The following is a 21714-nucleotide window of genomic DNA, read 5'->3' as shown; positions in this document are numbered from 1 at the left end:
CTGTATTTTTAGCAAGTTCTTGCTGCAGTTTGTTTGCCAAAAAGCCATCCTGCAAAATGTGTCCCTCTATTAGTCAAAGTATTAATGGATGGAGTCTCTGTCGATCACTTGTAATAATTATGGCGTAGCTTTTGTGTTTCTCGAGTAACACAGGAAATAATTAATTTAACTAAATCACGCTGAGCTCTGAAAGGCACTGGACCCTAGTTACTGCTTAAGGGTACATTGCACTTCAGATTTCTAAAGTGCCTAAAGATATGGTCATTGATTTGAGACATTATATAGACTAGCATTAAATCCATACTGTCTTGATGCTGTATAAAGATAATACATCTGGTCAGTCCAAGACCACATTTGAGTAACAGAGGGGCAGTTTGCCCTGTCAGGTACTGATTTGAGTCTGAAAGGTTACAGATTAGTTTAGTGATGTCAAGTGAACTGGCAAAGGCTTCTCTAATTTTGTTGAAAATGAGGAAGCCTGATGGTAAAGGGGAATCCTAATGAGTCCATCAAAGGCTTGATTTGTACCCAACAGACAAGGCAGCTGTGAATTGTATGAAAATATTGGAAATCAATAGCTTCTATGGAATTTCATTAAGCAGCAGTATCCACAATTGATAGGGCCTCATAATTTGATGGATTGTGCAAAGAAAATGATTAGCTAGGTAGAAAGAGTGATAGAATACACACAGAGGGACCTGAGATGTGTTGAAGTGAGGTAATTTGTACAAAATAAAAAAATATTGATTTTAGTTATGTGCAAAAACTTGAAATTGGAGGGAGGGATAGTCTTGCAAGTCATTGCTTGATGTGTCTTTTTGATTTCCTAGCTGCCCCGGGGGAAGGACCAGATGATGCTGATAGCGGGAACGAGAGCAGAAGTGGAAGCGAGGAAACCCACATCTGTGAGAAATGCTGTGCAGAATTCTTCAAGTGGTCTGACTTCATGGAGCATCAGAAGAATTGCACTAAGAATCCACTAGTCCTGATCGTGAATGACGAGGAGGCAGCGCGCTCAGAAGACTTCCTCGAGCCTTCTCCCGCCAGTAGCCCAAGCGACCAAGGGGAGAGCGAAGCTGCGGAGGAGAGCAATCCGCTGGAGGGAAATGACAGCTCCGAGGTGAAGAGCACAGAGCAAGAAGAGCCAATGGAGGTGGATGCTTCCACCGACAAAGGTTACCAGAATCAAGGGACCTCCAGCGCTGCTACTTCGCTACCTCAGATTCCCGAATCATCTTCCATGACCAACTATAACATGCCAAACACTAACGTGACTTTAGAGACTTTGCAAAGTACAAAGGTGGCGGTAGCGCAGTTTTCACAGGACACACGGTCTAACAGCCCGAGTTCAAACAGTGGGGTATCCACCATTGCCATCCCCATGATTCTAGAGCAGCTGATGGCCCTGCAACAGCAGCAACTCCACCAGCTCCAACTGATCGAACAAATCCGCAACCAAGTGGCAATGATGACTCCGCAAACAATCCACCCTTTAAACCCCTCAGCATCTTCCCAAGGTACCTCCGTATCCGCAGCGAGCCAGCACGTTTCATTCAGCGAGCATTCTTCGAACCCCTTGTCAGCCGCTATTTCAGCCTCGGGAGCAGGGCAGGCATCCAGTATCCACCCCTCTGCCTTTGATAGCTCACAGCAAATAACACAGCCTGCCTCTGGGGCCAGCACTCCTGTTTTGCCCAGCAGCGTATCTCCCAGATCAGAACCCATCTTGCCTCCAGCCACGAGTGGAGTTTCCTCTTCCCTGACTCCAAGTTCCAGCTCAAATACAAGTAACACCTCCTCGCAGTTACAGTACTCAACGTCATCACTTGGACATGGCAATCTTCTCAGCCCAGCTTCCAGCATGCCTAATCCACTGCTACCTCAGAACACATCAAGTAGTGTGATCTTCCAAAACCCACTGGTCAGCATTGCTGCAACGACTAATGCTCTAGATCCACTGGCTGCCCTTATGAAACATCGCAAAGGCAAACCACCCAATGTTTCCGTATTTGATCCCAAAACAAGCTCAGAAGATCCATTTTTCAAGCATAAGTGTAGGTTTTGCGCTAAGGTCTTTGGAAGTGACAGTGCGTTACAAATTCACCTCCGTTCCCATACTGGGGAGAGACCATTTAAGTGTAACATTTGTGGAAATCGTTTTTCCACTAAAGGCAACCTTAAAGTTCACTTTCAGAGGCATAAAGAAAAATACCCTCACATCCAGATGAATCCATATCCAGTCCCTGAATACCTTGATAATGTACCTACAAGCACAGGCATCCCATACGGCATGTCCTTACCACCAGAAAAGCCAGTGACAACCTGGTTGGACACCAAGCCTGTGCTGTCAACCTTACCAACTTCAGTTGGATTACAGTTGCCTCCAACCCTGTCAAGTATTACCAGCCTGGCTGAGTCCCCAACTGTGACTCCTTTAAACAGGTCACCCCAAAGGCCATCTCCTCCATCAAGTGAATGTGCTTCTTTGTCACCAAACATGAACAAAAATGATTCAAGCATTCCAATAACCGCAGAATCCCCCCAGTCAATTAATGGCGGTAACATGGTTCCCATCGTTCAAGGTTTAAACGTACCTACTTCAAGCTTCAAACCTGTAGAGAACTGCACAACTGGACAGTCAGTTTCCTCCGCTCCGTGCTCTACCACATCTTCGGCTTCTGTGGACAATGGAGTGAGCAGCATTCCTACAACCCTCCCAAGCCCTCTGCTTCCCATTATATCTGGTCAGTTTAAAGCAAAGTTCCCATTTGGCGGCCTACTCGACTCTATGCAAACATCCGAGACCTCAAAGCTGCAACAGCTGGTGGAGAACATCGACAAAAAGATGACTGACCCCAACCAGTGCATTATCTGTCACCGCGTCCTCAGTTGCCAGAGCGCTCTGAAAATGCATTACCGCACACACACGGGCGAGAGGCCATTTAAGTGCAAAATCTGTGGCCGGGCTTTTACCACCAAGGGCAACTTAAAGACACATTTCGGGGTTCACCGGGCAAAGCCACCTCTCCGAGTGCAACATTCTTGCCCCATTTGCCAGAAGAAGTTTACAAACGCAGTGGTTTTACAACAGCACATTCGCATGCACATGGGCGGCCAGATTCCAAACACACCTTTACCCGAGGGCTTCTCAGACAGCATGGATACAGACTTAACCTGTGATGAAGTAAACGCTGAACTCATGAGCAATTATCCCGATGATGAGCTGATGGATGAGAACTCAATGGACGAGGAGGCAGAATTGAACATCACCACGACCGAGTCTTCGAAGCAATTGTTATGTTATTCTGGCTCTTTACCAAATTCCCCTCCTTCGGTCATTTCCAGCATTGCCGCCCTGGAGAACCAGATGAAGATTATAGACTGTGCCCTGAGCACGCAGCAGCGATCCGGCTTGAAATCTGTCGAGAATGGATCCATGGAGAGTGATCGCTTGACTAATGACTCCTCCTCCGCCGTGGGTGACTTAGAAAGTCAGAGTGCGGGTAGCCCAGCAATGTCCGAGTGTTCCTCTTCAATGCAGGCACTGTCACCCGTGCACAGTAACGCTGAGAGTCAAAGGTCAAAGTCACCAGGCTTTGGCACCCAAGAAGAGCCACATGAGACATCAGTGAAATCAGAAAAAGCGGACAGCCCGTCCGCTCACCGAGAGAACGGAGGTGCACTAGATCTGACAGCCAACCTGGGACGGCCGATCATCAAAGAAGAGGCTTTTAGTATGCTGTTCCCCAACCAAGAATGTGGTAAGTTGAAAAGTACTGTTTGTAGTATCTGTGGCAAACCTTTTGCTTGTAAAAGTGCATTGGAAATTCACTACCGCAGCCATACTAAAGAGCGTCCATTTCTTTGCACAATCTGCAATCGTGGTTGCTCCACTATGGGTAATTTAAAACAGCACTTACTGACGCACAAGATGAAAGAACTTCCTTCTCAGTTATTTGAACCCAACTCCACTCTAGGTCCCACCCAAAGTACTCCTAGCCTGGTCACCAGCACCGCACCAACCGTGGTCAAAATGGAAGTCAATGGTCACAGCAAGCCGATCTCCCTAGGTGATGGTACGCAGGTTCCAGTTGGTATACAGGCTCCATCTGCACCACAGACAGCCATGAGTCCAGGTATGACACCCATTCTGGCACCGCCACCTCGTCGGACACCCAAGCAGCATAACTGTCCATCCTGTGGGAAGACCTTTTCTTCTGCAAGTGCTCTTCAGATCCATGAGCGCACACACACTGGTGAAAAGCCATTTGGCTGCACAATCTGTGGCAGAGCTTTTACAACAAAAGGGAATCTTAAGGTAAGATCATTTTAATGTATAAATTAGTGATAAGAACTTATAGGCTGCTACTCTTTAACTCATGAACCTGCTAAAGTAAATCTGATCCAGAATGTTAGCAACAGCAAATGCAATGCTTTAATGGTTAAAAAAGATGACCCAATTACATATATTGGTTATGTCTGCATTGAATTTATACAGAGTATTAAACAGGTACACACACACACACGCGCACACACTTACAGAAACACACACTTGCACATACACACACAAACACACTTACACACACACACTTACCATACAAACATACACGCACTTACACACACACACATTTACCTGCACACTTATGCACACACTTACACACACTTAGACACACATGCGAACACACACTTACACAAACACACATACACACTTACACGCACACACACGCACGCACTTACGCACACACACACACACAAACTTACACACACACACACTTGCACACAGACATACACACAATTACACACACATACACACACAAACACATACTTACACATACTTGCACACACTTACACACACAAGCACACATACGCATGCATGTGCGCACACACATGTTGAATTCTCTGAGCAAGAGGATCGGCAGTCAAATCACACAATTTCCTGGGTCACTGTCACCTAGTGTTACAAATCTGAGAAAGAAAGCATTTGTGATCATTTATCTTAAATATAAAAACCTAAAATATAAGCCAAAAAATCATTTAGCAAAATGCAGGAATATTTGACCTGATAAAAATGATAAAGAAGTGATCAATCTAATTTAATAATGCATTGCATATGTGGATAAGTATTATTTTAAGACTTAAAAAGAAAGAGGTTTGACCTTGGCCACTGAAAGACCTGATCATCTTACAGAATTCATTTTTTGTTACCCCTCAAATCGTATAATATGCCCCCATTTGGTTCATTCAAGCCTATCTGCTTTTGTCATTTAATTTGTCACTGGAATGTATCTGACCAGCATAGACCTCTCGAAAATACCTCACTACAAAATCAGTGAGTGGGACGGGCTCGCACCTTTAAAAGGTCAGCTTAGATAAACCTAGAAATTTGGGATGCATCTCAACCACTGTGAGAGCCTTAGCAAACCTTGTTTAAGCTATATATTCCAAATTTTGCACATTGCTCCGACAAAGCTGCAGATTTCTGAGACATATGTTTCTCCTGGGATGAAGCAAGTGGCAACTCTTTGTGTTCTGAAATTTCAAGAAGGGTACCATATATACAAAATACCATAAATGAGGAATCCATGCTACTGTTCAAACATTTGAATGCTCCATAGTATAGTTGTGAGTATATTTAACTGAGTGAATCTAAAACTTATCAAGAGCTGATTATTATGGAATATACAGCCTCAACTAAAAACCTGATAATATACAACCTGAGCCATGCAGTTAATAAAACTGAACACAAAATAACTTTAAACTGTCTTTGCTCATATTTTATGCATTTACTGTATAGACAATGATGATCATTGGCAATTGAGAACTGTCAATCTTAAAAGTGCCACACAGCAATAAAATGGGCAGAGTTGATATTTCTCTTTCAGCAAATCCTTTACTTCCTTAAATTTGTTTTGTTCTCGTGAATTAGAACCAAACCTGTGAAACTGAATGTCTGCATGCTGTGTAAGATTGCATTTAACATTCCTTTCCTTCTCAGATGCTATTACCAAAATTCAGCGTTCTGCCCCTTGTCAGCTCTTCATCTTAAACCCCACTCTTTAGAATGAATGGTAGATATGAGTTTACAAGAGTTAAACCTGGAATCTCTTAGCTTATTAAAGCCGTCACTATCAGCTTGTCACAAATTCACATTTGTAGCTCATTGATATAATTTGAAGTTTGTTTTTGGACTGGACAGCGATGGTATTATTGTAAAGGTGCACTACATAATAGTCCCGTACTCCCCCGCTATAGAGGCAGCACGGTGGTTAGCACTGCTGCCTCACAGCACCAGAGACTCTGGTTCACTTCCCGCTTGGGTCACTGTCTGTGCAGAGTCTGAACATTCGCCCTGTGTCTGCGTGGGTTTCCTCCGGGTGCTCCAGTTTCCTCCCACAGTCTGAAAGACGTGCTGGTTAGGTGCATTGCCCATGCTAAATTCTCCCTCAGTGTACCCGAACAGGCGCTGGAGTGTGACGACTAGGGGATTTTCACAGTGCCTTCACTGCAGTGTTAATGTAAGCCTATTTGTGACACGAATAAATGAACTTATTGTTCTGTTACCATGGGCTGTATTTTACCTTCCCCCCACCAGCGGGGTTGAGAGAGGGGGAGAGAGAGGGGGTTGGTAAAATGTAGTGTGTGGCCTTCCTGCCACCTTCACACCCACCCCAGTCTGTATGACATTTTTACGGGGAACGGAGGGAAGGGGAGCCTGCGCACCCTGCCAGTTAATGACCACCTAATGGCTTCACCCTGCCTCCATCACTGTTTACCCACAGCAGGGGAAGACCCCCGACATGTGGAAGCTCCACTGGCTGGGGTCAGACAAGGGGGTGGCTACCTCCTTTGCGGGGTCCCCTGTGCCCATTGGAGACACAAACCTGTACCACCACCCCGTACCAACCCCCACCCTCATTCCACTTTACCCTCTCATTGGCTTGAGTCACCAGGGCCTGCCAGCCTAACCCTGGTGAAGTCCCACCACTTAGCTTGGTGTCTGAATCCAGCGACAATTGCTGCCAGGGGCTGCCTGTAGTCCCAGCAGTGGGCATCACTCCCTCCTGGTTTTGCTGGGAGAGCTTCCAGCCACCCTATTGGCCGGAAGCTCTCTGAGGTGAAACTTCTTGTACCCCTAAAGGATAGAAACCCCGCCTCCAACCTGGTAATGGCCAATTGACTGACAGGGAGCAGCCATTCATCCCCAAGGTGGACACCCCACTAACATAGAAACATAGAAAACTACAGCACAAAACAGGCCCTTTGGCCCTACAAGTTGTGCCGAACATATCCCTACCTTTTAGGCCTACCTATAACCCTCCATCCTATTAAGTCCCATGTACTCATCCAGGAGTCTCTTAAAAGACCCTATTGAGTTTGCCTCCACCACCACTGACGGCAGTCGATTCCACTCGCCCACCACCCTCTGTGTGAAAAACTTCCCCCTAACATTTCCCCTGTACCTACCCCCCAGCACCTTAAACCTGTGTCCTTTAGCTAAGGAGAGTGAGGACCACTTGCCCCATAAAATCCAGCCTGATGGATAGATTCAGTGCTGATCCATGTCATTAAATAATGTGGAACCAGTCCTGTTTGATTTTCACGGCCAAACTCAGTTGCATCCATGATGGTGAGGTGCCCTGAAGAGTTCAATTGCAGTTGGAACTGCAGTCGGAGGTATGACGTGTAAAAAGCAGCAGACACAATTCTGCCCAAGACAAATTTTATTCCCCACACCCGCTACCCCCACCACATCTTTAGCCCAACTGGAAACAAAGAACCTCCAAGCACGGCACAGTGGCACAGTGGTTAGCATTGCTGCCTCACAGCTCCAAGGTCCCAGGTTCAATTCCGGCCTCGGGTGACTGTCTGCATGGAGTTTGCACGTTCTCCCCGTGTCTGCCTGGATTTCCTCCGGCTGCTCCGGTTTCTTCCCACAGTCCAAAAGTGTGTGGGTTAGGTTGATTGGCCATGCTAAATTGATCCTAGTATCAGGAGGATTAGCAGGGTAAATGTGTGGCGTTACAGGGATACGGCCTGGGTTGGATTGTGGTCGGTACAGACTTGATGGGCTGAGTGGCCTCCTTCTGTATTGTAGGATTCTATGATTCTAAGTAGTGCTTCCAAGTGTGAATAATGCTTAAAGCACTTGTGTGTCCTCTTCTCACACTGGATGGTCTGGATTCACAAGAGAGTGGGAATCATTTCAAACTAAGCCACCAGGTGGGAAAGCCATGGGACCAGGAGGAATGCTCATTTTTCGCCCCAGCCAATCCACCTGTTGACTTTAATGGGGATTAAAACTGGGCAGGTGTGAAACCAATGTTGCGCCCAAATCAGTCTATCTCCCAACTGGTGGGATAGGTCAAAAAGCACCCCATAGAATTGGGTGAAGATTTGTGTTCTGCCTGATCCCGTCCATTCCCACCCGATGCGTGAGGGTAAAATTGTCCTCACTGGACAGGTTGAGTTAGGATAAAATTTCCCCCCCAGTGGCGACAATCCTTAGAAAGTACAGCTTGCATGTTTTGACATTGTTGCTGATCTGTCCGTTCGAAGCACAAAGTCAGATCGGGGAGAAAGGAGAGGGAAAGATCAGCAGCATCATCGAACATCCTATTAAGATCCGGTCATTTAAATTCATCCTGCTCCGCCCAGCTACGCACAATCTCTTTCCCAGTTTTCATATTTAACGTTTCTGAAGAAATAAACATTGTGGAATTCAGAAATAACTTGGTGTTGTTCCTCCTAAGTAGTTTTGAGTTGGGAATTTGGATTTTCCGATTAGTAATTGGTCCACAATTGTTATCTACAATGGTAACTGACGTTTTTCAGCAGAGTACAATTACATACTGTCGGGGAATGCAAAAACAAATCAAAGACTGGAGGGGGTTCATAGATGTAACTACAGCCGGAATTCTCCGGACTCGCTACCACTGCCAGCGAGAATGGAGAATTTGGCGCTCAGCCAAATCCCTGTTCTCAGCAGCAGGACTGGAGAATCCCAGCCGGGGGCGAGGTTGGAGAATTCCTGCTGACATATTTTTAAAGGTACGTCCTTTCATGTGCGCATTTTTCGGAACAAACTAAACATATTTGGATCCCAGTTGTTGTGAATATGTCGAACGGGGGCTGGTGTGCAATACAGGACTAAATGCACGGGAGGCGACATTCGCTCAGAGGTTGACTTCAGGGGGTGCTTTTCCTGTTGGGCGTCTGAGTGCATTGGATTGCCTGGGGAGCATTGCCTGTCTGTTCAGGAGCCAGCCCAATATGTAATCAGGACAGAAGCAGTCAACTTCCTTTACCAGCTCACACGTCCCCTTAAGCACTGTACCCTGGTGATCCTTACACACCAGGCTTTTTTTTTCTGAACAATCTGCCCCACGAGACTGACTCCTGCTTCCAGTTAAAAAAAAGTAATGCCCTTCAAAAAGAGTAAGGAAATGAAAATTGCTCCCAGTTGGAGTAACCTACAACTCTTGTTCTTGAACTGAAGTGTTAAACTAACAAATGGTGTTTGTTTTACCTGCACTTTTCACGGTTGAATCTGGAGTGTCACCAGTCTATTGAACCGCAATATACAAATCATCGCACCCCAGTTAGCCCTTTCCTCATTTGACATCCACGTGTTGCTGTATCCAACAGGGACCACTGAAAAAGAGAGGGATCCCCACCGCTGTTTTATTTCTCTCTCTGGACCGTCAGCCCTGAGATCAGTTATTGGATACTTAGCTTAAGTCAATTGTCATTTTTAACGATGCTTTTTCTTTGTCCTAATGCTTCCCTGCCTCACTGTGGGCCAAAATAAGCTTTTGTTATTGTTGTGCAGCGTTTCTTTAAATGAATAGCCAGCAGGTCCATAACTTGCAGTTGTTGCTGATTGAATTATAGAACCGCGTGTGTCAGGCATTCGTTGTAGCAAAGGCCTTAAATTTACAATTGTCGCTTCACACTCGAACTGGGAACACACCAGAGGTGGATTTACAGTGGAATACATTGGGTGGGATTTTCCAGCCGCGCTCGCCCCCAAGGCTGGAAAACCCCGCCCGGGGTCAACAGACCTTTGCATGGTCCGTGTCCCGCCAGCTACGATTCCTGTGGCGGGTGGGACGGGAAAATTTCACCCACTGTGCCCAGGCGCAGGACCCTGGTCAATGGGGAGACTCTGTGCCAGCCGATGCACTGGGCATCCAATCAGAGCCTGATCTTACTCCGCATATGCTGATGGACTCATTATACGTGTTGAGCCTATCAACTGGCAATGCAGAGTGAGATCAGACTCCGATTGGTGAGTCTGAAAGAGCGGGAAAATACTGGTCCAAACTGTGCCAAGTGGTTAACCGGAGGCACGCGTGAGGAATAAAGAGAGGCAACCAGGCACAGAGGGAGAGGCAGAGGCTGCGGAGGTTTTACCGTTTTTGCAAATGGCGAGCAGGTTTGCGACTCTACCCTGAGTAGAGTAGCAACAGCGAGGCGCCGAGCGCCGCCACAGGGTGAGGTCAGCCACTGAGGGAAGCAGCAGGCGAGGCGAGCAGGAGACTTGACTCAGGGCCGAGGGCAGGCCAGCAACTGCGAGGTGCAAGGTGCTGAAAGCCACCACGAGGTGAGGTCAGCCACAAGCGAGGAGAGCAGGCAACTCAACCCAGGGCCAAGGGCAGGCCAGCAACAGCGAGGCGCGAGGCCCCGAATCAAGCCTTAGACACGAGGAGATGGCGAGTGGGACAGGAGGCTGCCTTGAAGACCAGATGAGCGAGGTGAGTAAGATTGTGAGAATGAGAGAGTGAGGGGTGGCGGGTGGCTGTGAGGGTTGTGAGATGGGGGGTGAAGGGGGGCCCAGAAATGAAGGCAGGGTCCCACGAACTGTAAATCCACCTCTGGAACACACAGCATTGCTGAACAGGGAGGGCTTTGATCGGCTCAACGTTCACAGAATCTTTGCACAGATCCGTTCAAAGGATCGGTGTTTTGACTATTGTTAATTTTTGGTCGTGTGTTCATCTCTACATCAACATGAGTATCTTGTTAAATCTTAAAAATTGCAGATGCCAATTCAAGTTTGAATGACCAGGTCAAAGTTGACCAACCAATTAGCATTGTTAATTGTCAGTGCAGTCACTGCAGAGCATCGAGGAAGGGCATACATTCCAGGAGGTGAGAGGTCAGCATAGAAAATAGTTGGCCAATCAGAAGAATAGGAAGAGGCAGGTAACACAGGAGTCTTTAGGACGTAACTCTCAGTATTAGAGATAACTCGGACTGTCAATACCTTGAAGGAGTGCAGCCCAGACCTTTGCATCTATGGGCACAGGATTGTACAGGAGGGAAGAGCAAAGCGTAGAAATGCGGTTGGTGCAGGAGTTCCATTGTTGGGGAGACAGACAGCCATTTCTTTAACTGTCATCAGAGTCTTACATGGTGTGTGCCACCCTGGTACCATGGTAAAGGCCCTTACATAGAGGGGGGGAAGAGTATTCTACAGGGGGAAATGAGTGAGCCAGAAGTTGTGGTGCTTGTCGGTGCCAATGACAGAGAGAGGGAAGGCATTGAGCATCTAAGGTCAGCTAGGGAGGAAGTTAAAAAGTGGACCTCGAGGGGAGTAATCTCTGGATTACTCCCAGTGCCAGAGTAGAAAAAGGAATGCATGGCTTAAAGTATGGTGCAAGCGGGAGGGCTTCAGATCCTTGGCACATTGGGACCAGTTTTGGGACAGAAGGCACCTGCTGAAAAGGGATGGGTTGCACCACAACCGGACTGGGAACAATGTCCTTGTGGGAAGGGTTTAAACTAATTTGGCAGGTGATAAGCACCAGCGTAGGTAAAAAGAAAAGAATACGGTCCATAAAGTGAGAGTGTTAGACAGTACTAAAAAAGGGAGTTACCGTATTAGATAGGAGCAAACTATGAATGAGTACAGAATAGCAAAAACCTGTTTATAATGCATGTACATAATCACACAAAGCATGATGAATGTTGGTGAGCTCCAAGCACAAACCGCAGTCTAGGCATATGATGTAATGGTAATAATGGAAACCTGGCTTCAAAACGATGAGGATTGGGCACAATATACAAGTATATAAAGCATACAGGGGTGGCACGGTGGCTCATTGGTTAGCACCGCTGCCTCACAGCACCAGGGACCCGGGTTTAATTCCTGGCTTGGGTGACTATCTGTATGGAGTTTGCATGTTCTCCCCGTGTCTGTGTGGGTTTCCTCCGGGTGCTCCAGTTTCCTCCCACAGTCCAAAGGTGTGCGGGTTAGATGGATTGGCCATGCTGAATTACCCCTTAGTGTCAGGAGGACTAGCTAGGGTAAATGTATGGGGATAGGGCCTGGGTTGGATTGTGGTTGGTGCAGAACCGATGGGCTAAATGGCCTCCTTTTACACTGTAGGATTCTATTCAGAAAAGGTAGAAAATGAATAAAGGGAAGTGGGGTGGCAGTAATGATTATGGAAGACATTGTAATATTAAAAAGAGAAGATTTCTTTGAGGGCCAAGGACAGAGTCCATTTGGTTAGAGTTGAGAAGCAAAAAAGATACAATTATGCTATATACCTGGAAATACAGAGAGAGATAGAGGGACAGATATGCTGGATAGTCACAGAGATATGCAAGAACTATTGCATGTGATAAGAGGAAGTTAGAGGTGGAATGGGTCCTATTAGGGACAAGGAGGCTGATATATGCTCAGATGTGCAGAGCAAGGTTAGAATACTTAATGAGTACTTTGTATCAGCATTCACTAAGGAAGGACCCTGACAATATCTCTCGTGGAGGCAATGGATGGTGTGAAAATTGAAAGGGTAAGGCTGGCTATGCTTAGGGCAGATTAGTCACTTGTTGTGAACTTGCATCAAAAGTTGCTGAAGGAAGTGGGGGTGGAGATAGCAGAAGGGCTTGCCTTAAATTTTCAAGCTTCCTGAGAAATGGGTGAGGTGCTGGAGGACTGGAGACTGGTAAATGTGACACCTTTATTCAAGAGTGCGAGGACAGTCCTAGCAATAGAGCCAGTTAATCTAACATGAAGGGCGGAATTTCCAGGCCCGCCCACCACGAGAATTGTAGCAGGCAGGACACGGACGATGCAAAAGACTGTTGACGTTGGGCAGGATTTTCTGGCCTTGGGTCGAGCGCAGGTGGAAAATCCGGCCCGAGGGGTGGGTAAGGTTTTGGAATCCTTAATCAGGGAAAAAATGTCAACTGGAACTTGGAAAGGTTTGAGTTAATTGGAGAGAGCCCAGGTGGATTTGTAAAACACAGATCATGCTTGACTAATCTAACTGACTCTTTTGAGGAAGTAACAGAAGAAGTTGATTAAGGGAATGTGGTGGATGTGGAATTTAAGGAAGCATTTGACAAGATACCACATCAAAGGCTGGTTGACAGAATTGAGGCTTATGGAGTAGGAAGGCCAGTGTGCAAGTGGATAAAAGAAAACTGGCTTAAGGACGAAGAGTAGCAAGTCATGGTAGATGGCTCTTTTTAGGACTGGCGGTTGACAGACAGTGGTGTTCCCTAGGGGTGAGTGCTGGGCCCGCTCCAATGTTTGCTGTATACAAGTAACTTGGATCATGGAACATGGAGCAAAGTTTGAAGATTTTCCAGTGACAACAAATTTGAAGGAGTGACAAGCAGCAAGGATGATACAGATTGCCTGTAACACGACATTGATAGACCAGCAGAATGGACAGACCAGTGGCAGATGAAATTTAATACTAAAAACAATTTCAGTTGATGCATCTTAGCAGAAGGGATATGGAAGGGCAGTATGGACTTAATGGAACAATTCCAAAATGTATGCAGGAACAGAGACACCTGGGAGTGCATGTTCTTCGATGTTTGAAGTTGGCAGGACATGTTGAGAGAATGGTTAGGAAAGCATATGGGATCTTGGCCTTCATAAATAGACGCATTGAGCCATATTCTCTGGCCCTTCCCACCGGTGGGATCTTCCAGTCCCGCCGATGGCGACGCCCCCACCGCCACCCCCCCTGCCCCCACTCCCCATGTTCCACAGGGAGCCAGCATGGGTTCAATGAGCCAAATAGTCTCCTTCTGTCCAATAACTGACTCTATGGGTGGAATTTTACAGTCTCGCTCGTCCCGAAACCATAAAATCCCACCCACGGTCAATGGTCATTTCCATGGTTTGCCCCTCGCCTGCTCCAATTCCCGTGGTGGGCGGGACGGTAAAATTCCAGCCTATGACTCTACATTTAGTAGTTTGAGAGACAGGAGTCTCTGGATAAGTGGATGTTAAAGATCTTATTGCACTATTTGAGGAAGAGCAGAAAGTTCTTCCAGTGTCCTGGGCAACTATTTTCTCAATTAGCACTGTCTGAAACAGATTAACTGGTCATTTATCTCTACGTCATTTGTGGAAACTTGTGCGCGACCAAATGGCCCTAATTTCTCCAACAAACAGCAGTCATGACTCTTTAAAGTAATTGATTGCCACATGTTCCTTCAAGGCTTCTGCCACTATAGTTTTAGCAGACATTGATTGGGAACCCTTGCGTACAGGAAAACAGGATTTTCTCCAAAGTTGCTAAGCCCTGAGGAAATGTTTCACATTGGCCAGAACTCTACCACCTCACCCACCACGCAATTGGAGCGGGCGAGGGTCCAACAACAGAAATATCCATTGACCTCGGGGGGGGAATTTCCGGTCTCGCTCGGGCGAAGCCGTAAAATCTCGCCCATTGTGTCTGTCCCACTTTGCAACATCTCTGAGCGATAGGACAAGGCATGATATAAGTGCAGATCATTCTGTTAACGTAACAATCTTTCAGATATATTTTGCAATTTGTTTTCTCCAGAAAGCCTTCTAAATTCAGGATGTCCCCATTATGTTGGCTCACCAATCCATATCTTCATTATCAACTTGTTCTCAGTTTAACTTTATTGGATTAAAGTTTATTTATTAGTGTCACAAGTAGGCTTACATTAACACTGCAATGAAGTTACTGTGAAAAGCCCCTAGACTCCACACTCTGGCGCCTGTTCAGGTACACTGCGGGAGAATTTAGCATGGTCAATGCACCTAACCAGCGCTGTGGGAGGAAACTGGAGAGCCCGGGGGAAACCCACGCAGACATGGGGAGAATGTGCGGATTCTATACAGACAGTGACCCAAGCCGGGAATCGAACCTGGGTCCCTGGTGCTGTGAGGCAGCAGTGCTAACCACCGTGTCGCCCATGTTTGCACAAGTAGCGCTTTAGACATTTCTATTTTCAACCCAAATGAGACTAGCAACCCTCCTTTTAAAAAGTGTTTCCAAATGCATTCTTATATATGTCCTGTAGTAATTGCAAGGATTGGTGAACACCACATAGTAGAATGAATTATAAAGGTTTATTTACAAGCAGATAAATATACAGAGTACTTTCACGATGTTAACACTTCAAGCTCTAGCTCCTACTCTGGCTGCAAAAGCCCATGCTTTGTACCAAGATGATAGCGATCTTGAGCGTAGCTCAACTGGTTGAGGTTCGACTGTAGAGGTAGATTGGGTTGGACTTGCATCACTCGGACTCTGTTCTGGAATCTGTGCCTCACGTCTCACCATTCGCTCAGTTTCAGTGGGAGCAGCACTGTGTCCTGCCATTGGCTGATCAGCCACTTCATCCCTTAGACAAACAACAATACTATTTGCTGGCACGATTGGTCAAGCAATAACACTGGCTTTTAGGATGGCTCCAGCCTCGTCAAAGGATCAAAGTGTTTCTTCACTAACTTGTCCTGCATTTTCACCTCATAAGAGAGCAGTCCCGTCCTGGCCACCACAGCTCCTGAGACCCAATTTCGTCACTTCCCAGATTCTTCACGAAGACTGGATCATCTATCGCAAATGCTTGTTCTACTTCTGAGGAACCACGGCTCCTCTTCTGACAACCCTGTCTGGTTTCCCCACTCCCCACCAAATTTGGAACCATCAGGCTCAACCTGGTTCTCAAGCATCATCCTATCAGCAGCTCAGCTGGAGCTATTCTGGTGGTGGTGTGTGGGGTGGTTTGTAGGCCAACAGGAACCGTGCTATCTTGGTTTCTAGTGATGTAGATGGTTGCTTCTTCATACCAGTCTTGAAAGTCTGAACTACATGTTCAGCCAATCTAGAGGGGTGATATGATACAGCTCGGATATGTTTTACATCATTAGATGTCATGAACTTTTCAAATTTGATACTTGTCGTTCCATTGTCTGAGACAAGTGCTTCTGGTATGTCCTGGGTCAAGAAAGATTGGTGCAATTTCTCATGACATATGCAGTTGTGAACCTTATTTTGAATGCCTCCATCCATTTCAGATGAGTGTCCACTCACAAAAGAAACATCAAGCCCATGAATGAGCCAACATAATCCACGTGAACTCTTACCTGTGACTGACCTGGCCATTCCCATGGGTGCAAGGGGACTGTAGCTGGTACCTTTTACTGGCACTGGTCATTCTGTTTGACAACCCTTTCTATATCAGCATTGATGCAAGGCCACCAGATACATAGAACATAGAACACATTACATAGAACATTACAGCACAGTACAGGCCCTTCGGCCCTCGATGTTGCGCCGACCAGTGAAACCAATCTAAAGCCCCACTAATCTACACTAATCCAATATCATCCATATGTTTATCCAATAACCATTTGAATGTTCTTAATGTTGACGAGTCCACTACTGCTGCAGGCAGGGCATTCCACGCCCTTACTACTCTCTGAGTAAAGAACCTACCTCTGACATCTGTCCTATATCTATCACCCCTCAATTTAAAGCTATGTCTCCTCATGTTAGCCATCACCATCCGAGGAAAAAGGGTCTCACTGTCCACTCTATCTAATCCTCTGATCATCTTGTATGCCTCTATTAAGTCACCTCTTAACCTTCTTCTTTCTAACGAAAACAGCCTCAAGTCCCTCAGCCTTTCCTCATACGATCTTCCCACCATACCAGGCAAATTCCTGGTAAATCTTCTCTGCACCCTTTCCAACGCTTCTACATCTTTCCTATAATGCAGCGACCAGAACTGTAGGCAAGTGCAGCCGCACCAGAGTTTTGTACAATTGCAGCATGACCTCATGGCTCCGAAACTCAATCCCTCTACCAATAAAAGCTAACACACCGTTAGCCTTCTTAACAACCCTATCAACCTGGGTGCTAACTTTCAGGGATCTATGCACATGGACACCGAGATCTCTCTGTTCATCCACACTACCAAGTATCTTACCATTAGCCCAATACTCTGTATTCCTGTTACTCCTTCCAAAGTGAATCACCTCACACTTTTCCGCATTAAACTCCTTTTGCCACCTCTCAGCCCAGCTCTGCAACTTATTTATGTCCCTCTGTAACCTGCCACTTCCCTCCGCACTGTCTACAACTCCACCGACTTTAGTGTCATCCGCAAATTTACTAATCCATCCTTCTACGCCCTCATCCAGGTCATTTATAAAAATGACAAACAGCAGTGGCCCCAAAACAGATCCTTGCGGTACACCACTAGTAACTGAACTCCAGGATGAACATTTCCCATCAACCACCACCCTCTGTTTTCTTACAGCTAGCCAATTCCTGATCCAAATCGCTAAATCACCCTCAATCCCATGCATCTGTATTTTCTGCAATAGCTTACCATGGGGAACTTTGTCAAACGCTTTGCTGAAATCCATATACACCACATCAACCGCTTTACCCTCATCCACCTATTTGGTCACCCTCTCAAAGAACTCAATAAGGTTTGTGAGGCACGACCTACCCTTCACAAAACCGTGCTGACTATCCCTAATCAAATTATTCCTTTCTAGATGATTTTAAATCCTATCTCTTATAATCCTTTCCAAAACTTTGCCCACAACAGAAGTAAGGCTCACCAGTCTATAATTACCAGGGTTGTCCCTACTCCCCTTCTTGAACAAGGGGACAACATTTGCTATTCTCCAGTCTTCTGCACTGTTCCTGTAGACAATAGCGACACAAAGATCAAAGCCAAAGGCTCTGCAATCTCCCAGAGAATCCTAGGATAAATCCCATCCGGCCCAGGGGACTTATCTATTTTTACCCTTTCCAGAATTGCTAACACCTTCTCCTTATGAACCTCAATCCCGTCCAGTCCAACAGCCTGTATCTCAGTACTCCCCTCGACAACACTGTCCCTCTCCTGTGTGAATACCGACGAAAAATATTCATTTAGTGCCTCTCCTATCTCTTCAGACTCCACGCACAACTTCCCACTACTGTCCTTGACGGGGGCCCTAATCTTACCCTAGTCATTCTTTTACTCCTGACATACCTTTAGAAAGCTTTAGGGTTTTCCTTGATCCTACCTGCCAAAGACTTCTCATGTCCCCTCCTGGCTCTTCTCACTCACATTTTCATCTTCATTACAGTGCCCGGGTGGGCACTGTGCAATTCTTCAGGCGATAATTCTCCTCCTGGAATGGGGACAACCACTCTCACTCCCTGAAGGATCACACTATCCTCACAACTGAGCTCATTCTTCCTCGGAAGCTCTCTCATTCCACCATCCGTGCAGCATCATGTGTTTAATTTTAAATAACAGTGAGTCTCTATTAGTCCAGTATTTAATTTGTTGTGCTGTTACAGATAAAGAATCTAGAAAGCCATTTTAATCCCTTGCGGGACTAGAGGAGGTGGTGTGCTTTTGGGTAACGGGAGGTAACTGCATTGGTTCTGTCAGTCCCTGGCCCATGTTCAAAGATATATTCATAAGCTAACAAGAACAGAGCCGTCTCTGTATTCTAGCACAAGCAATTAGTGGAATTGCCTTGTCCTCCTTGAAAAGCCCTAAAAGCGGCTCATGGTCTGTGATGATAGTAAAATGTCTCATAAATGTATTGATGAATCTTCTTGATGCCATAGATAACAGCGAGGCCTACTTCTTCTCTCTGCAAGTATCCTCTTTCCATATCTGACAGGGTTCTTGATACATTTCCGATGGGTCTCTCAGACCTTTCACCCATTGTGTGGGATAACACAGCCCAACCCCATATAATGATGCATCAGATGTAAGTACTATCTTCTTAGAGGGGTCAAAATGCACTAATGAACATGTTGACTGAAATTCCTGCTTAATTTGGTTAAAAACCTCTTTTTTGTGGTGTTTTCCAACACCATCTCTGGCGCTTCTTTAACAGTGTATGGAACGGTGCCAGATAGATTTGGGGGGAACTGCCCATAATAGTTGACCATCTAAAGGATAGTCTGGAGTTTTCCCAAGGATCTGAGTTCTGAGGTGTTCCTAGAGGCTGCTGCCTCTTTAATCATTCTCACTTTGTCCTCCATGAGGTATAACCCCCCTGAGCATTGACTTGATAACTAAGATAAGCCACCTCGCCTGCTAGGAAGGTGCACCTTTCTCTTTTTAGGTGTACCTAAACTGTACTCCTACCTTCTGGTATCAGTTCAAAACTTTGTCCAAATTTGCCTAATGTTCCTCCTCAGTGAACCCTGTTCAAGAGTTCCCAAAGCCCCAAAACTGTCTTATTCCCAATTACCTTTAGCAGACTGAGAAGACCATACCCATTGGAATTCAAATGCCACAGTCAGAATGTCTTTGTCTTAATTCATAAAATGTCTTAACGACAAAACCTTGCAGTTAACAAAGAAATACGGTGATTTGCCAAAACAGAACGTCTTGTCTGAAAAACAAAGAATATTACAAGTATAGCAAGGTGACTCTGACATCGAGGGGCAGAATTTTATGACCTGCCGAAGTCCATGGAGTTTTGGAACAGCTCGCCAGATTTTCCAGCCCCACCTCCATCATGACAGGGTCAGAAGATTTTGCCCCTATTTTTACTTCAGAAACTTTAGGATAGAAAGTTAAGGATGGTGAGCAATCAGTTCTTGTCATCCCAAGAGTCGACACCTAACGGACAGTCGCCGACTCTCAAACTCCCACTCACTTGAGTTTTGATTGGCGGAATTTCCGTCCGCCCTTTGGTTGGACATTCCGCCTGTGAGAGCTGTCGACCAATCAGAGAGTTCTTTAACCTGGCCAGGCACAGCGTTGTGGTGGCCAGATGTGGTATTCCAGTGCTCTGCCTGGAACTAAGTTACAAATGTTTTAAAAGGTAAACCCCAGGGGTCCCGGGGCCAGACGGGTAGGGAAATCCCGTGGTTGGTCAAGGGGGGAGGGGGGTGGGGTGGTAGGAAGTCGCACTGTCAGGAGTTAGGCCGAGGGGGTAGGGGAGTCCTGGAGCTCCAATGTCCCAGAGAGAAGGGCACCCCAATTCTGAGGGGTTCTTCAAGGTGAGGCGCCCTGTCCCGTTCCTGCCAGAAATGGGGAAAATGTAAATGTCACATTCCCACTCACCCGTACCCGCTCCCTGAAGATTGAGGCTGGGCGGCATAAGACCCTTAACTGGCCATTAAATGGGCACTTAAGTGGCCTTAATAGGTGATTGGGTGGTAGTCACACCCAAGGCCTTGCTCTCCCAAACATAAAATTGCACCTGTGTTTGGGCAGGCAGGTTCCCAGGGGGTTTCCCAGTCAATCAATTTTACACTCTTCTCCTCTCCTTCCCCCCCCCCCCCCCCCCCCCCCCGACCAACCTCAGAACCTGCCTTGAGGGCAATGTAAAATCCTGCCCCAGCATTTTCTTGGAATAAAATTATTTTTCTCTGAACCACAGACGTCCCACTTCAGTTAATGAACTTTGCCGCTGATTCAAAGCAGGCTTACAAATCTGGTGACTGAGATGCAAAAATGAAATGGGCAAGCGCATTCCAATTTGCAAAATTCCTTGGCCAGGCAACAGTTGAACTCTGGGTGACCATTGGCAGTGTTTCTTTTCAACTCTGTGGCCTTAAAACAATAAGCCACTTAAACACAAGCCCAGCGGAGAAACAGGAGTAACTTTTTATGCATAATGTAACAAAATACCGTCATCGGAAAGTAGGTGGGTATATCTTGGGAGTCTCCACTCCTACCAGGTCTAGTTTGACAGGAGGATGGACTGGAGATTGCAAACAGATGGATAGTTGGGCCAATGCATGTTGATTATGCTGACTTGCAAGAAGAAGGTAGATTGGCCATGCTATATTCTCCCTCAGTGTACCCGAACAGATGCCTGAATGTGGTGACTGGGGGATTTTCACAGTAACTTCATTGCAGTTTTAATGTAAGCCTACTTGTGACACTAATAAATAAACAAAAATTACATTTACTTTAATGTGGTAAAACATGCCGAGGCATCTCATAGGATCATTATCAAACAAAGTTTGACACTCTGCCAACCAAGGAGATGGTTAGCACAGGTGGCCAAAAGACCTAGTCAAAGTTGTAGGTATTAAAGGGGCATAGAGAGGTGAAGAGTTTTTAGGGAGGGAGCTGCAAATCTTGAGGCCCCGGCATCTGAATTCACGGCCACCAATCGTGAAGTGATGACAATTGCGGATGTGCACGAAGCCAGAATGGGAAGGATTGCAGAGAATTTGGATGGATGTATGGCTGGAAGGGGGTTAAAGAGATGGGGAAAGGGCACGGTCATGGAAGGATTTGAAAACAAGGATAACAATTTTAAATTCTTTGTGCCAACTTCTCAAATCTGTGCTGGGAGACTAGTTACCACAAATTGACCCTGGCTGTGCAGTAAGCAGGGCAGTAAGATCCATTTATCCATGAACACTATCATGGGGATGGTTGTACAAAATTAAATATAGTTGACTTCTCATAATTCAAAGTATTTTTGCACTAGAC

At 46.1% G+C, this 21714-nt stretch overlaps 1 protein-coding gene across 8 annotated transcripts in view; it reads left to right on the top strand.

The window, feature by feature from the left end:
• The window catches only part of LOC144495956 (sal-like protein 3), a 76942-nt gene that overhangs the window by 48261 nt on the left and 6967 nt on the right, over window positions 1–21714 (top strand). For 5 of the 8 annotated variants that reach the window (XM_078216849.1, XM_078216850.1, XM_078216851.1 and 2 more), the window contains exons 2-3: window positions 831–3761; window positions 3978–4318. In XM_078216849.1, coding sequence (XP_078072975.1) covers window positions 831–3761; window positions 3978–4318 — 3272 coding nt within the window. Of the gene's footprint in view, window positions 1–830; window positions 4319–21714 lie in introns of all 8 variants that reach the window. The other 3 variants (XM_078216855.1, XM_078216852.1, XM_078216848.1) reach the window with 2 other exon arrangements.

This window comes from Mustelus asterias, chromosome 7 (assembly GCF_964213995.1).
Source record: "Mustelus asterias chromosome 7, sMusAst1.hap1.1, whole genome shotgun sequence".
Lineage (NCBI taxonomy): Eukaryota > Metazoa > Chordata > Chondrichthyes > Carcharhiniformes > Triakidae > Mustelus > Mustelus asterias.
The sequence above is the reverse complement of the archived record's forward strand: the minus strand, read 5'-3'. Positions and strand labels throughout refer to the sequence as shown.